At 47.5% G+C, this 17638-nt stretch overlaps 1 protein-coding gene across 1 annotated transcript in view; it reads right to left on the bottom strand.

The window, feature by feature from the left end:
* map2k5 (mitogen-activated protein kinase kinase 5) overlaps positions 1-17638 on the bottom strand; it is a 76554-nt gene that overhangs the window by 870 nt on the left and 58046 nt on the right. The window contains exons 20-21 of the mRNA XM_084436633.1: positions 8936-8997; positions 7425-7470 (exon numbers count right to left, since the gene is read on the bottom strand). Of these exons, the coding sequence (XP_084292759.1) occupies positions 7425-7470; positions 8936-8997 (108 nt within the window). The remainder of the gene's footprint in view (positions 1-7424; positions 7471-8935; positions 8998-17638) is intronic.

Raw genomic sequence — 17638 nt, 5'->3', positions numbered from 1 at the left:
TGTATAAAAGCATTATGGAACTCGAAGCCGTGGGAGGACACGGATATCGCCACGGCTAGCGGGGTGTAACGGCCCAAAGAACAAGCAGGAAGTGAAGACAGTTGCAGTAGAAGTCTGGCAGAGCATCACCAGGGACGGAACCTGGCGTCTGGTGATGTCTATGTTCCACACTTCAGGATGTCATTGACTGCAAAGGATTTGCAACCAAATATTAAAAATGACAATTTGATTTATGATTATGTTAGTTTGTCCAATTACCTTTGGACCCTTAAAAAGAGGGGATGACATAACATTTGTTGTAATTCCTACACCGTTCACGTGATTTGGATGTAAATACCCTCAAATTAAAGCTGAAAGTCTGCACTTAAAGCATATATTGCATGTTTCATTTCAAATCCATCGTGGTGGTGTACAGAGCCAAAATGATGAAAATTGTGTCAATGTCCAAATATGTATGGACCTAACTAAGTATTGCACTGTATCATATTATTTGGGATGTCAAATTTGAGTTTTCATTTGATGAGCTTATGATGTTTAAGCCTTAATTGTTGGACTAATGACTTCCCATGGGAAAACAATCAGAATAATTATTTTAAGTTGCTTTAACAGAATCTGCACAGCGAGAGATTTGTTGAAAAGGGCAAGCTTGATACAAACGGCGTTAGAAATTATTACCTTGATTCTGAGCAACAGCTGCTTACAACCAAAGATAAGCTATTTGGTCATAACCATTTGAGGCTTTCCATATGTCTAAACAGGATAGTCTCCACAGTAAAGGCCTATTCAGGTCTGCGTCTGCTGGTGTGCTATCACACCAATGTCACAGGTACAAGATGGAACATCAGTGACAACAGTCCTGAGGTCCATTACCCCATAGTATACAACACAACCTCATCTGGGGCTTCGCCTGACTTGACCTCCACCCTATCACAGAGTGGGGTCAGAGGTGAAAGAGGAGACGGTTGTTAAAGGAGAGGGGCCGAGGGAGACTGACCGCTAAATCCATTTGGGGTGTAGAGCGGAACAATTAGATAAAGGACGACAAAGCCTGGTCTGTCTAAATGGACTTGTCACACTTGGTTCAAGTGATTCCAGACCGTCGCTAACAGGAACTAACACAGCAGCACACCCAGTTTACAAGGGCTGTCCAATCTGGGACCAAAACAAAGGAGCTGGGAAGTCTTGAGGACCTTGGATGTTGGGGACACATTTTGAGGACACATTTTGGGATTACAGCAGGTCAAACTGGAACAAGGCTGAGGATCTCGAGTAGCTTTGAGGCAATAAGAATCATATCAGAATAAGAATCATATCAGAATAAGAATCATATCAGAATAAGAATCATATCAGAAGTGGTTTGAAATCTGTAGAATTCTACTGTAGTTTTGCTAAAGAGCCCTTCTGGCAGTGGTTCATGAGAGAAATATATAATTTATAATATAATAAGTTGAGGGACAATCTACTACTCTATCTACACCAAAACCCAAGTTATGTGAGTGTATCTCTGCTCCCAACTATGGATCCTACTGTAACTATGGCAGTAGCTGCCGGTCCGGCTTGACTCGGTCCGTTCCAGTCTGATCCAGTCCGGGGAGTCGTGGGTAGATGTGCTGGACCGGCCAGCGAGCCCCATCAATCCTGCTGTCCTTCTAATGGGCAGCCGGGGCTAACATAGACTGAGGTTAATTACTCTCATATCAGAGTGCGTGTGTGTGTGTGTGTGTGTGAGGGTTGGAGTGGACGCTCCTGGGTGCCCCTATGTGCTGGATACCCATCTCATCAATCATTCCCCTGCCTCTACAGAGAGAGGAGGAGGGGTGGAGAAAGAGAGAGAGAGGGGGGGGGGCAGAGTGATATCTTTAATATCTAGTTCTGCACCTCTGCTCTGGACCCTCACCCTAACAGACTGGCCATGTCTGGTGGAATCTGACCTGAATGAGTGGGACCCTAACCCTTTTGGCTTGTCATACCACCTAGATACACAAACACACAACCGCACGCACGCACGCACGCACACACACACTTACTTGAAGGTACAGTACTAAGTGGTACAGCACAAAGCTCAAGTTATTTGCGGAATCCCTGTTGAGGTTAGACACTACTTGCCTGGAGAGTAATGTTCTGGTTTAAATAGTGTGTGTCAGACACACTGACCAGAATGCTGGGACACTCCTCACAACACACACACGCGCACACACACACACACGCACACGCGCGCGCGCACACACACACACACACGCGGCATGAGTCCACGACCTGCCATTAATTAAAACACCTGTCACCAGATTTAAGCTGAGAACCAGGAGGAAGTTGGAGGTGTGAAGTGAATAAATACTCCTTGGGTGGGTCAGTAGAGGTGCTCACCAGCGCCGGATAAGGAGACGAAAGGTTTCAGAGTATGAATACATTAATCACAGTCTCACCACATCAGCGGAGGATAATCACCTGAACGCTCCATTCAAATAAAACTGGCAAAACCCAGGGGAAATTCTACGTTTCTCTTTAATTGTTTGGAGTTCTTTGATAGGCCTTTTAATCGAAGATTAATTCATGCGATTTTAAATAACTCTATGTATGATTAATAAGCTCTGGAAAATTAAAAGGAGACGGAGGCAATTATAGCAAGTGTCTGGTCATCACCTCATTAGACTGTGTTGGAGGCGCTCGACAGTGTGTGTATGTGTATGTGTGTGCGCGCGCGCGTGTGTGTGTGTGGGGTGTGTGCGTGTGTGTGAGGGTGTGAGAGTTGGAGAAAGACAGAAAGACAGACAGAGAGAGAAAGGTGAGGAGGCCAGTAGAATAACCAGGTCTTTGCAGATTTGCATGCTAATCTCAGCTCCCACTGGAAACTGACTGGCACATGGGGGTAGTGTTTGTGTGTGTGTGTGTATGAAATGAAGATAAGCCAATATTATTCTTTCCGCGTGTGTGTGTGTGTGTGCGCGTATGTGTGTACAGAGATAATGTAAGACAGAGATATAACACAGATGGGTAAATGCCATGACTTCCTCAGTGCCCCTAACAGCTCATAAGAACCATATGTCATCCGCAGGGAATGAGACTACAGAGACTCATGAGACACAGGGAACATTTGACCCAGTCTTCTTCATTAGTACTTAAAAAAGCTAAACACATCAGCGAGATGTTATAGTTTGCATCTAATGGAAGCCCTTCAGATTCAACTGGTAGACTTTCCAGGATGGATAGACTCATGTTCCCTTAGCTGTAGTCTACTTGACTAGCACACTTTCTCATGGCAATGTCTCTCTCTGTTCACCCGGACCCAAGGGTCAAAGGTGATAAAAACGGTCAGAAGTGGCGGTGCTGACATTAAAAGTATGGCAGGATTGGGAGTGATTCTGTGTGAGTGTGTGTGTGTGTGTGTGTGTGTGTGCAGAGACCATCCTGATAATGTTTAAACAAGTGGGTGGGACTAGAGCCCTTTTAAAGGCCTGCGCTACCACAGGTCCCACCGAGTGAGTGCAAATACTCACTTTCTGATCTGTGCCAAAGACACACTCTCTCTCTCTCTCTCTCTCTCTCTCACACACACACACACACACACACACACACACACACACACACACACACACACACACACACACAGCACTCTTCCTACTTCCTCCTCTACACCCGTTCATTGGAGTGTTTGAATGTGATTGTGGTTTGATTGACGCGGTGTGTGTCCCCCCCCCCCCCCCCCCCCAGCCGAGGGGCCTCATTGTCACCCAGCCTTTTAGCACCTTAGTCACAGCAGCTCTCCCTTTCTCTCTCTCCCACACACACACACACACACACACACACACACACACACACACACACACACACACACACACACACACACACACACACACACACACACACACACACACACACACACACACACTCACACACACACACACACACACACACACACACACACACTCCCCATAGACACCCCCCTCCCAAACCAGTGGTGCCAGATGAGACCCTCAGTCTGTCACAAAAGGCAGCAGCCAAATCTATCAAAGACCTTCATCACCTCCACAGCATGCGCACGCTCTCTCTCTCTCTCTCACACACACACACACACTTGCCCAATCACTCCTAGAGCAGAGCCAACCTCAAACAAGAACAGAAAAAAGCAGGGTACATAACTAACCTACCATGAAACCTCAGACCTCCAGACCAGGCCATGTGAGCAGGAGCGTACCTGTAGCTACAGACCTGGGAACCAGCCAATGGAAAGTCCAGAAACCCATGAGGTAAGTGACAGATTATGATCTCCATGCTGGGATATGGTGTCCCCATGAAATATGCATGGGCAACGGAATAACACACTGTCACTTTCCTGACGTGGTCGTGTAAAGCATGAACCAGTTGGGTCATTCTTCCCAACTCCGGGTGACATTGTGCGTGCACGCACACACACACACACACACACGCAGGCACGCGCGTACACACACACACGCGCACACACACGCACACACTTCTATGTAACATGACCCCAGCAATCCTCCATTAAGTCTGAGGACGTGTACTACGGGCGGGATGATCAGATCAACAAGTCATCGTTCCTCTTCTCCCCCTCGTAAGTGAAACGGATCTGATAAGAAAACAAACATGTCTGTACATGTATCATCATTTCACACAGTAGAGGCCTAAGCAGCTGATTGGTTGAAACTCTGCATGTGACAGCAGCTTTAAGCCCCCCCCCCCCCCGTTGACTTACAGTTCACACATGTTGTCAAACACAGATGGGCAATCAACAGAAATCAACTCAGCCAATGTTTGTCTGAGGACCCCAACAGCCCTGAAAGCAGCTTCACTATGAACCAGACAAGATAATAACGTCAATAAAACCCCTATAAAATAATCACGACGCGAGCCACCAGCTGATGAGTGAATGGGAGCGCGAGCTGGGGCTCCATCCTAAAACACATGGGTCTGGGTTAGGGTTAGGGTTAGGGTAAGGGTAAGGGTAAGGGTAAGGGTAAGGGTAAGGGTTAGGGTTAGGGTTAGGGTTAGCCCCCCTGGGAGCTGGGGCACCATCCTAAAACACATGGATCTGCGCTCCTCCGCACGTCTGCGTGTCTGTGTATGAGTGTGTGTATGAGTGTGTGTGTGTGTGAGTGTGCGTGTGTGTGAGTGTGTGTGTGTGTGTGTGTGTGTGTGTGTATGAGTGTGTGTGTGTGTGTGTGTGTATGAGCGTGTATATGAGTGTGGTGTGTGTGTATTTGTGTGTGTATGAGTGTGTATGAGTGTGTGTGTGTGTGTATGTATGTGTGTGCTCTCATCCTGGTCTCCTGGAGGAATAAGCCCGTGAAGATAATAACTATTAGGGAACGCCGGCACTTTGCAGTGGGGATTCCAGCTGTGGACCGGCATTAACATACAGATAGAACGGGTAGAGACTGGGGAGGGGGGGGGGGGGTAGAGACTGTTAATATGAGCGCAGGGCTGGGGGGGAGGGGAGGGGGGGGTAGAGACTGTTAATATGAGCGCAGGGCTGGGGGGGGAGGGGAGGGGGGGGGGGGCGAGCATGAGACAATCAGACGCTGGCGCCACAAAGGCACGCATCTGTGACCTCATCTTCTGGCTCATCGTGGGGGAAAGAGGGGGAGGGGGAGGGGGAGATGAGGGGCCTAAGGGGAGATGAGACCCAAAACACAGGGAGAGAGAGAGAGAGAGAGAGACAGAGAGAGAGACAGAGAGAGAGAGAGACCCAGAGAATGAGAGAGAGAGACGGAGAGAATGAGAGGGGGAGAGACAAAGAGAGAGGGAGAGAATGAGAGTGGGAGAGAGGGAGAGAGAAAGAGAGAGGGAGGGAGAGGGAGAGCGAGAGACAATGAGAGAGAGGTAGAGAGAGAAAGGACAGGAGTGAGAGGAGGGATTGAGAGAATGAGAGAAAGATACAATGAGACACAAAGATCAAGGAAAAGCAAAAGTAGAATGAGAAAGAAAGAAAGAAAGAAAGAAAGAAAGAAAGAAAGAAAGAAAGAAAGAAAGAAAGAAAGAAAGAAAGAAAGAAAGAAAGAAAGAAAGAGAAAAGAAAATGGAGACTCCCAAGTGAAGACTCATTCTGTATTACCTTTCATCCTCTCTGAGAAAAGCGGGAGGATGAGTATCAGGACAGGGAGGAGAGGAAGGGAGGAGAGGAGATGGAGGGTTAGGATGGAGGGTTAGGGTGGAGGGTTAGGGTTAGGGTGGAGGGTTAGGGTGGAGGGTTAGGGTTAGGCTCAGATAGGAACGCAAGAAGAGGCCTGTCCCCCAACTTCCACACGTCCCTGGCTCTCTGATTGGCTACACTGAGGGACTGAGTCTTTCTGATTGGCTACACTGAGGGACTGAGTCGCAGCACTAGAGTTGATCTGGGAGACGCACGGGGGGGGGGGGTAGTGGAGGACAGCAGGGGCTCACATCCTGGCCAGGCCCCCCGCCCCCCCGGAGTGAGAGTGAGAACACGCGTTTGGGATTTGGGTCGCACCTCTGCATTTACACTCTGGGACGCCTGTTTCTCAGATACACACTGGCACACATGAGCGCACACACACACACACACACACACGCACACACACGCACACACACGCACACACGCACGCATGCACACAATTTCTCAAACACACACAGGGGGCTCACTCAAAGAGAGAAAGAGAGACTCTCCATGGACATGTGGTGTCGCTGTCCGTGGTCCTGAAGCCATGCCAGCCTGTCACGGCCCTTAGAAGGCCATGTCAGAACGTCCCATCAGATCCACACTAGGAGGGAGGCGGAGTGTGACTGGGAGGATCTTTAGTCCCATGTTGTGAACTTGTGAGGTCAGAGGTCAGACACAGGGAAAAACAGACTTTTTGGAATGTTGGGAATGGTTCATAAGGGCACAGACAAATGAAGGCAAGTCAAACAAGCACAGTCACAACTTCTCACATCTACCTACAGCACGCACGCACGCACGCACATACACACACACACATACACACAGACACACACACACACAACAAAACCCCATCGGCTTTACAGGACTGAAATTAAACGCAAATTCTTTCTTGAATGGGTTGAAGTGGGCGTTTGAGGGCCCAGAGCCCTGTCCCCCCGGCTGGTTGGGACGCTCTGAACCAATGTGAGGAGTTGACTGAGACGTCTGTCCAGCCGCTGCATTAAGGAAAGGGGTGTTTTTCATTTTCTTAATCCTTTTTTACAGACTCATATCTACAGTATAATCTTTTACAAAACATAACGCGGCTATTATGATTGGTTCTACTATATGTTGAAATGACACACAGGAAGACCATGACCCAAAAGGAATTTAGTACAGTATATTTAACAACTCACATACTCAAAAGACAGAAGACCTAATGAAATCAAGTTCTGAATGATATCCTTATGTGCGGCCTCAAGCCAAACATCCTTGAGATTGTGAATGGAGGTGTATCTCTGTTTCTCACCATGAGGTTGTTGGGTGCCGGTCTCTCCTTGGGGAGCCTCCTCATGCTGGAATGAGAGCACAGAACCGTCTTTATCCTCTCATTATCAACACACCTTTTAAAGTGACACAAATTAGTGATTTCAGTTTCAACAATGTCTTTCAATTCCCTTGATAGTCTTAATGTGGTGTTAAAAGTGGTTTAAAGAGCTCCTAGTGGCATAGAGAAAACATTGGGGGAAAAGCCTTGACTACCTTCATATCTACTGAGTCATTGTGTTCATTCCCATTGATTTATTGTGTTCCCTTGATAATGGGGTGATTGAATGGGACTGGATCTGTCCTGTGGGTCAAGCCCACACATGCGCTGGAAGCCCAGCCATGGCTGACGGACAGGAAACGTACTGTAACTGCCTGGACACTATGAACTACTACCATGAACTCATTAGATCACGTACGTTACCCGACATTGTCCCCACTGGGACTGGTACACCTGACTGTGTGTGTGTGTGTGTGTGTGTGTGAGTGATTTGTCAGGGCGACCTACATAGGGGACTGTGAGGGATTAGTGTTTGGGCTAGAGAGCGGTCCGTGTGGAGCTAGCCGCGTTACTGTGTGATGTATCACAGCGGGCAGGGCCGCGGCCCTCTAAGAATAGCCTGAGAGGTGCCCGTCAGCCTGGGGCCTAAGCTGGGCGGGCACCAGCGTCCCCTTCGTCCTGAGAGAGAGAGGCGCCCTGTTTGAGTAAATAAGGCAGCGAGCCGGGGTAAACAACAGCTGGCACACACACACATTTACATACTAATGCTCACTGTAGGGACACACACACGTGTAAAACAAACACACACCGATGTACAGGTGTTTAGTGTGCGCACACACGTGTGTGTGTGCGTGTGTGTTTATGTGGGTGGGTTCTAACAGGCCAATAGACCAGGGACGAAGCCAGAGTAAATATTGCCACTGCAGTGCTGCTGGAGGAACCAATCAGTCCAGGTAATAGGGGAGCGGCTTGTCCTTGTTATCTCTGAGCCCCGGCCGTTACCACCACAGCACATTAACTATGAAGAGCTACAGTACCTGACACAAACAAGGTGCACGCCCAAACCTGTCCCTCCTAGCACATTCACAAGAGCACTTCCACTGTTGGGCATTCGGCCTCCCATTCATTTCACACAACGAGGAGACGTCTAAGACGCCAAATGCGTTCTGCAGCCCACAGAGTTCATTACGGTGTTTTTTTCTACTCAGGAAATGGATAAATCCTCAGACCCCGCTGGTCCTGTTCAGGGTTCAGGCTGAGCTGATAACAACACCAACGTCACAGCGTTCAGGCTGAGCTGATAACAACACCAACGTCACAGCTAGGGCTCCACGATCACGACTTCATTAAGCACTTCATTCTTGAAGTGTTTATCTACTTCATTGCCGCTTGGGAGAAATTATGATTGTGACATGTACAGTGCATATTACAAACATACAAACAAGGGCACATATAACTCTATCATATGGAGCAGTGTACTGAGAGAGACTCACCACTGTGTGATGAAGTGAATAAACTTCTCGCTGAACTCGCCCACAGGGAGGATGGGAGGATCCTGGGAGGAGGAGGAGAGGAGGAGGAGGAGAGGAGGAGGAGGAGGAGAGGAAGGAGAGTAGAGGAGGAGGAGGAGGAGAGGAGGAGGAGGAAGAGGAGGAAGGAGAGTAGAGGAAGGAGAGTAGAGGAGGAGGAGGAGAGGAGGAGGAGAGAGGAGGAGGAGGAAGGAGAGTAGAGGAGGAGGAGGAGGAGAGGAGGAGGAGGAGGAGAGGAAGGAGAGTAGAGGAGGAGGAGGAGGAGAGGAAGGAGAGTAGAGGAGGAGAGTAGAGGAGGAGGAGGAGGAGGAGGAGAGGAGGGAGAGTAGAGGAGGAGGAGTAGAGGAGGAGGAGGAGAGGAAGGAGAGTAGAGGAGGAGGGGACATTTGGTCAAACCTTGTTAGATATTTGCATACTGGAGAATGATAAGAAGAAAGACTCCTGTTTGTAAAGAAAATGTTATTCTTTGAGACATTCATATTGTGATGTACTGCTTGACTCACACGCACACAGTAGACCTGTGCACTAGCACACACGCACACAGTAGACCTGTGCACTAGCACACACGCACACAGTAGACCTGTGCACTAGCACACACGCATACAGTAGACCTGTGCACTAGCACACACGCACACAGTAGACCTGTGCACTAGCACACACGCATGCACCAACTTACACACTCACTCTAGGGCAGCACAATGAATCATGTATTTAACGTTATCGTGATTTGGGCCTCTGCAATATAGTAAATCGTGAAAGGCTGCGATTAATGCATTCCTTAGAGTCGCCTAATGCATTAAAAGTCACAAATTCCTGTTTTTGAACAGCTCTACTCAGCATGTGAGCACTACAACTCAGAGGTTTGCGTGTGTTGAGTGTATTGGGAGGTGCTGAGTGTTGAGTGTATTGGGGGTGCTCAGTGTTGAGTGTATTGGGAGGTGCTGAGTGTTGAGTGTATTGGGGGTGATGAATGTTGAGTGTATTGGGAGGTGCTGAGTGTTGAGTGTATTGGGGGTGATGAATGTTGAGTGTATTGGGAGGTGCTGAGTTTTGAGTGTATTGGGAGGTGCTGAGTGTTGAGTGTATTGGGGGTGCTCAGTGTTGAGTGTATTGGGGGTGCTTGAAACGGAAACTTGATGCAGCTAAAGGGAAAAAGGTAACCAGGCCAGGTCAAGCCTGGCTGATGTGCGTGGCTGGCTTGTTTCTGTTCAGGACTGGTAGGACAGAAGCTAGTCATGCCACTGAAATAGCTGTGAATTGAAATGACATGAAATAATGTCTGATAAATTAAGAGATAAGATAGGTCTTGTTGCCTGGACAAATCAGTTCCCATGATTCCAATGCTAATCCAGCACAATGAGAGCAGGATAGCCAGTTAGCTCATGAGCTCACAACAACTAGCAGCAGCTTCCATAACATTAATGGTAGCGGTCAGTGGTTAAAGCAGTTACACTGATGATTCCTGTAACATTAGCTATTTTGCTGCAATCGGTTCAACTTCTATTTCTGGACAAAAGTCATTACCTGCTGTATGCACTTCCCTTTAGGTGGTGAAGTAAGTAGACGGTAATATCTGAGAATGTCCCGCGTGGGAGTCCAATGCTCTGACCACTACTCTACTTGTGGAATTTAGGTAAGGGATAGAAAGGTTGGAGTGAAAGGATGAACGTGTGGAGGTTTGGGGTATAGTCCCATAAAGTCATCCCCATCGGGTCTTCAACCCCGATCTCCAGGGTGGGAGTCCAAGCATGGGCGTTGAAGCACGGATACTGTGACAGTGTAGAACAATAGCAGCCCAAATCACCTTGTTTTATATGAAAGTGGCACCACAGTTATCGCACATAATAATCACGATTACAATATCAGGCAAAATAATCGCAATTATAAATTTGTCATAATTGTGCAGCCCTACCACACCCTAATGCGGCCAACTGCAAGTGAATCACAAATCTATTCCAAAACACCCAAAATCCTCAACAGTCGACAAAGACTTGTGTTGAATGATTAAAACATGCAAACCACAATCTTAAGGCAAGAGTCCCAAACCCTGAACCATATTCAATCCTGGGTCATTCATACACATTCTATTGAGAAAAGCAGACCTTGAAAATAGAGTAGCGTCCGACTGCACCTGAACCCCAGCCTTTGTTCAGGAAGCACAATGAAGACGGGAGAAACCATCTGGAATATGAGGAACGGATAGAAGAGAGCGGCCTACTGTTGATTAAATGAAAATATTATAAAAAGATTTAGGACTATATGACTTTTTACATTGTGTCTTTTTTAATAAAACTGCCAAAAACGTTACTTATTGTTGGCATGATTTGAAGGAACCACTTCACTACCCACGGTTTGTGAGCAATAGTTAATGCAGTTTATTTATTTGCGATTTTTATATACATACCAAGATTTTTGTTATAAAAAAGTGAGTGCAAAGAAGAGAAAAAAGCCTACTACAATGAAACAAAAATAAAAAAAGATTCAAAAGTCGTACAGCACTGAGATACTGGTATCTTTTGAACAGCTACTAATCGCTCTTATGGACTGATCTCCTCTTCCAGGGTAAAGATATGAACAGCTCTGCTGCATGCAGGGTGACTAGGAGGTGAGCTCTGTTTGCAGCCCTGCTTGTGTAAATGTTCTTTAAAGATGGAAGATAAACACCAATAATGCAATTCACAGACAATTCTATCTAGAGATTTGAGATTTTGAGTTCTCAAAACAAACATTGATGGAACCTGTTAGAATGCTCTCAATAGTACAGCAATAGAAATTGATTAGTAGAGCAGTGGTTCTCTCTCTTAGAGCCGTGGTTCTCTCTCTTAGAGCAGTGGTTCTCTCTTAGAGCTGTGGTTCTCTCTCTTAGAGCAGTGGTTCTCTCTCTTAGAGCAGTGGTTCTCTCTATTAGAGCTGTGGTTCTCTCTCTTAGAGCCGTGGTTCTCTCTATTAGAGCAGTGGTTCTCTCTCTTAGAGCAGTGGTTCTCTCTATTAGAGCCGTGGTTCTCTCTCTTAGAGCCGTGGTTCTCTCTATTAGAGCCGTGGTTCTCTCTCTTAGAGCAGTGGTTCTCTCTCTTAGAGCCGTGGTTCTCTCTATTAGAGCCGTGGTTCTCTCTCTTAGAGCCGTGGTTCTCTCTCTTAGAGCAGTGGTTCTCTCTCTCTTAGAGCCGTGGTTCTCTCTCTTAGAGCCGTGGTTCTCTCTCTTAGAGCAGTGGTTCTCTCTCTTAGAGCCGTGGTTCTCTCTCTTAGAGCAGTGGTTCTCTCTCTTAGAGCAGTGGTTCTCTCTCTTAGAGCAGTGGTTCTCTCTCTTAGAGCCGTGGTTCTCTCTCTTAGAGCAGTGGTTCTCTCTCTTAGAGCAGTGGTTCTCTCTCTTAGAGCAGTGGTTCTCTCTCTTAGAGCAGTGGTTCTCAATCTGTTCAAGTTCTTTCTTTCATCCCCTAAATTACATTCTCAGTTTTCCCTCTCAGCACCTTTTATGATAATGGTAGTAATATGAGCGTTTCCACAATGGTGTGTGCACAGCTTTTTAGCTTTCACAACCAAAAAAACAAGCCTGTGCTTTGTCAAACGCGCTTAGTTGAAAGCATACGCTCACTGTGTCTAATTTTGTGATTTCAGTATCTTAAAATATGTCTTTGGAACTGTATGCTGGGTGGTTTGGGTGGTTTGTTTCAAAGTGCCTTGTTAATTTGCTTGGTACCATCGCTGCGTTAGCCAACTTCTCCCTGCAGATCAGGCAGGTGTGGGGCACGTAGCAGCACCACTGCAGATAAAACCACGCCGGAGGGAGCCCTCGTCGGAGCCTTCGTCAGAGCCTTCGTCGGAGCACTCCTAAAGCCTCAGTTTGGGCCATTCTGCTGTTCCTGGCTGGTCATGCACGACCTCCGATAGAAGTTGCTGAATGGGCGCAAATGAACGGGTGCAACGTTTTTTTATACTTCTCCATATTTCCCTGTCATCTGGTTAGCCTCTGACATCTGCTGACAGGCAACGTTAGCGAGCGTGTTTGCATTAGCTAACCTATGATGTCACCCCTCAACCGATAGTATCCATTTTTGGTTGAGATATGCAGGCTACCATGGAAAACCCGACAGAATCGGTGAGAACTGATTGAGAATAATTTTATACTTGACGTATAAACTGTTATAAAATAATTTTATAAGTGACTGGTAAATTTCTTATCAAAGGATTCTGCGCCCCCCCCTGGACTCAGAGCACCTACTTTGAGAAACCCTGGGTCAGTGCTGGTTAAACACAGTCCAGGGTAAAGCAGTCCTGGGTTAGCGCTGGTTAAACACAGTCCAGGGTAAAGCAGTCCTGGGTTAGCGCTGGTTAAACACAGTCCAGGGTAAAGCAGTCCTGGGTCAGCGCTGGTTAAACACAGTCCAGGGTAAAGCAGTCCTGGGTTAGCGCTGGTTAAACACAGTCCAGGGTAAAGCAGTCCTGGGTTAGCGCTGGTTAAACACAGTCCAGGGTAAAGCACAATCCTGTAGAATAGCAGGCTACTGTAACATCCTTGCACATCACTCAATAATAAGGTCCCACTAAAGACGTCTTTTTTGTTTTCTCTCTCATCTGTGCTCCTTGGAGTTTCAATGGGCAAGATTATGTAGTTGCTCCTGGAGTTTCAATGGGCAGTCTTTATCAAAGTGCCCTTCTGATGAACCAGACCATCACCTTGGGACAACAAAGCACAGGACTGACAGTGGTTGAGAAGGGTTTTAAATTTGCTATGGAAACAGTACACAGAAGGATGAGGGCCCACCACACAGCAGAGAGTAGGGGCTTGATTTATTAAGACCCCCAAAAAAGCATGATGAATTGCATGCTCATACAAACATATTGCATGTGTTGTTAATTAAAATATTGCGGGGATCAACAAAGAGCGCGTGAACGACATCAGGTGCAAACAACCACATTTAAATGTGGGTTCTGCATGTTTTAAAATGATTTCAATCAAATCTGTCCATCAGAATGGACAACATACTAGGAATGTGTTTTGGTCCATGGTGCATAATAACAATGATGGAGTCAACATTAGACAGGGTGCAGTACGCCTGTGTGTGCAGTTAGGCACAGAACAACATTCAGGACCACGGACAGTACCTGAAGGCCGGGAGACCCAGCGCTGATAGGGACCATATGCTGAAATGACTTGGAGGGAGGACATTTTGCAAAGTTGCAAGAGGTTTGGGCATTGCTGGTTTTGCATGGCTCCTTTTCGTGACTGGCTCTAAATCATGGGTCTCAAACTCGCGGCCCGCCACACCCCTCCATCCGGCCCGCGACATGATGTCAGAAATATAATGTAATCCGGCCCGCAAAATAATTTCTTGTAAACGGCGCCGGCAGGCAGGCCTACAATGCGAAATTCAAGTCGCTCAAACGTGGGCCGAAATTCTGTTATTGTGCGCAGCGCGCGAGGTGAACGATGCAGTCACAGGTGCAATCGATCCACACGCGACTATGAACGGAATGCAGCTCGCCACCGAGGGGCTGTTTTCATGGTTAACTAATGTTAGGAACACAGACAGTTTCAAGAAAGATGGACATTGCAGTATTTTTTGTAGAGTTCAATGGAAATGCTACCTGCCTGATATGCAAGAACAAAGTGGCCGTTCTGAAGGAATATAATGAGCTATTCATTAGGCTACTAAACATGGAAAGTGTCGGGAGACGAGAGGAAAAAACGAGCCACACAGCTGAGAGGGCTAACGTCTCAGTCTTTCAAGATAAGTGTCTAGCCAGAAATAGAGTAGTAGCCTACACATGTATTCAAGTGTCTGGTAAGAAATGGAAACAAACTTGAACTTTAATAAATGCAAGTAGCTACAGGTCCAGGGCAGGCTTACAGTAGTGATGCATCTTGCAGCTAAAACAGAATAGTAGGTAGTACAAATGTAGGCTATTCAAGATCAAATAAAAGTAAGGAAAAAAGATTTGTAGCACTTACTGTTAAAATATATTAAAATTAATGGAAACCGGTTTGAATTTGTACAATGAAAATGTTAGTTAGGGAATAGTCTTGCAACATTTAGAGACTGAGTTGTGAGTCTAGTTATGGAAATAAAAAATGTCATTTTCCGAAATATTGCACTTTCTTATAGTTAGTAGTAGTTGAAGTTGACGTGGCACTCCTATGAGTTGAGATACCAGCAGTGGCTCCAAGCCAATTAGAGTTGGAGACCCCTGCTCTCAATCCTCATCCGTTCCTGACAGCCTGTCAGTAGATCAGCACAGCCTGTTAGTAGATCAGCCTGGACATGTTTATGCCCGTGATAACAGTCCTGTGCTTTTATGAACGCAAGTCTGTAGTAAATCAGGCCCTAAGTGTGTTATAGTCCACTAAGTTTTACTTTTTTTGTAAGGCGATTTTTTCCCCCTCTTTGGAAGTAAACCTAAAACAAAAAGTTAGGAAATTTTTCCAATAATATAATCTTGTTTCTTCCTTGTTACTGACAGACTTCAATCATGAAATCCAACAGTAGCAACAGCAGAATACACTTTTTGGCATTGGAAGAGAAGATTTGTCCCATTTTTCATGGGGGCCACACCCTCAGCTGTGATGCTCCTCCCACTAATGCATGTTCCTTACAAATGAAGCACCATTTAAAAGAGAAATAAACAGGCTTTCCAAACACACATTTCATAACTTTTTGTTTTATGGTTAAGAACTTCTATAGAAAGGCTTTGGATTGAGAAACAAGGTTGACCCTATCTGCCCTCAGTGGCCCCTTTACTACTAGAGTCTTTATGCCTGGTCTCCAAGCTAGGAGAATCAGACTGAGGCCAGAATGGCCTTTGCCCGTTTGTGTGTGCGTGTGTGTGGTTTGTTGTGTCTGAATAGGCCTTGGATGTATGTATGTGTGTGTGTGTGTGTGTGTGTGTGTGGGAAAGAGGCCAGGCCCAGTCCATGTTGTCCATTGAGGGGCTATGAGCCATTTCATGTAGAACAGCTGCTCCAGATCCACCCTCTACAGCTGCCCCCTCCCTCCTCCCTCGTTCTCTCCCTCCTCTACAGCTGCCCCCTCCCTCCTCCCTCGTTCTCTCCCTCCTCTACAGCTGCCCCCTCCCTCCTCCCTCCTCTTCAGCTGCCCCCTCCCTCCTCCCTCGTTCTCTCCCTCCTCAAAAGCTGCCGCCTCCCTCCTCCCTCGTTCTCTCCCTCCTCTACAGCTGCCCCCTCCCTCCTCCCTCGTTCTCTCCCTCCTCTACAGCTGCCCCCTCCCTCCTCCCTCGTTCTCTCCCTCCTCTACAGCTGCCCCCTCCCTCGTTCTCTCCCTCCTCTACAACTGCCCCCTCCCTCCTCCCTCGTTCTCTCCCTCCTCTACAGCTGCCCCCTTCCTCCTCCCTCGTTCCCTCCCTCCTCTACAGCTGCCCCCTCCTCCCTCGTTCCCTCCTCCCATCCCCCATCCAATCTCCCTCCCACTCCACAGGGACCGCCCAGACCCAACCAAAACTCTCTCTCCCTCTCTCTCTCCCTCTCTCTCTTTTTCCCCCTCTCTCTCGTCTCCCAGGCAGCGCACTCCATTTTACAAGCCTATGAATTGTGGCAAGAGACACTTGTGGACTATTTAACGTGACTAAAAGCCAACGGACTCGGGATTCAAGCTGATGGAATAAAGAGAGAAAAAGCGATAGGGGAAAGAGAATGTGAGAGAGAGAGAGAGATAGGAGAGAAGAGAGAGAGAGAGAGAGAGAGAGAGAGAAGAGAGAGAGAAGAGAGAGAGAGAGAGAGAGAGAAGAGAGAGAGAGAGAGGAGAGAGACAGAGAGGAGAGAGAGGAGAGAGAGAGGAGAGGGAGAGAGAGGAGAGAGAGAGAGAGGAGAGAGATGAGAGAGAGGAGAGAGAGAGGAGAGAGAGAGAGGGAGAGAGAGAGAGGGAGAGAGAGGGAGAGAGAGGAGAGAGAGCGAGGGGAGAGAGAGGAGAGAGAGGAGAGAGAGAGAGGGGAGAGAGATAGAGAGAGGAGAGAGAGAGAGGAGAGAGAGATAGAGAGAGGAGAGAGAGAGATAGAGAGAGGAGAGAGAGAGAGGAGAGAGAGAGGAGAGAGAGGAGAGAGAGAGAGAGAGAAAGAGGGAGAGAGAGGAGAGAGGAGAGAGATAGAGAGAGGAGAGAGAGAGAGGAGAGAGAGAGAGATAGAGAGATAGAGAGAGGAGAGAGAGAGAGAGAGAGAGAGAGAGGAGAGAGAGAGGAGAGAGGGGGAGGGAGGAGACGTCTGTGGGTTCATAAACAGCCCCTCAGCTGAGCAGACGGGGTGTTGAACCTCTTTCCCTGGGAGCCCGGGGCTCTGGGCAGCGCAGCTATGATACATGCACCCATTTAAATTAACAAAGGAATGGCTTCTCCTAATCTCGCTGTGCTTCCGAATGCTGCCGCCACTTGGATGAGCAATATATCATTATAAACACACGCACACACACGCTCCCCGCATAGACACACACACACACACACACACACACACACACACACACACACACACACACACACACACACAGACAGGCCCTCCAGCACTGCAGGCTACACGCCTCAGTGTACATGTCGTTTAGAGGGAGAGCGCCAAGCAATTTCCACCCGCTGCGTTTTACTGTGTGACTGACACCCCCCCCCCCCCAACACACACACAAGCACACGCGTGCACACAGACACACGCCACACACACATACTGTGCAAAAAG

This window comes from Borostomias antarcticus, assembly GCF_949987555.1.
Source record: "Borostomias antarcticus genome assembly, chromosome: 4".
Lineage (NCBI taxonomy): Eukaryota > Metazoa > Chordata > Actinopteri > Stomiiformes > Stomiidae > Borostomias > Borostomias antarcticus.
The sequence above is the reverse complement of the archived record's forward strand: the minus strand, read 5'-3'. Positions and strand labels throughout refer to the sequence as shown.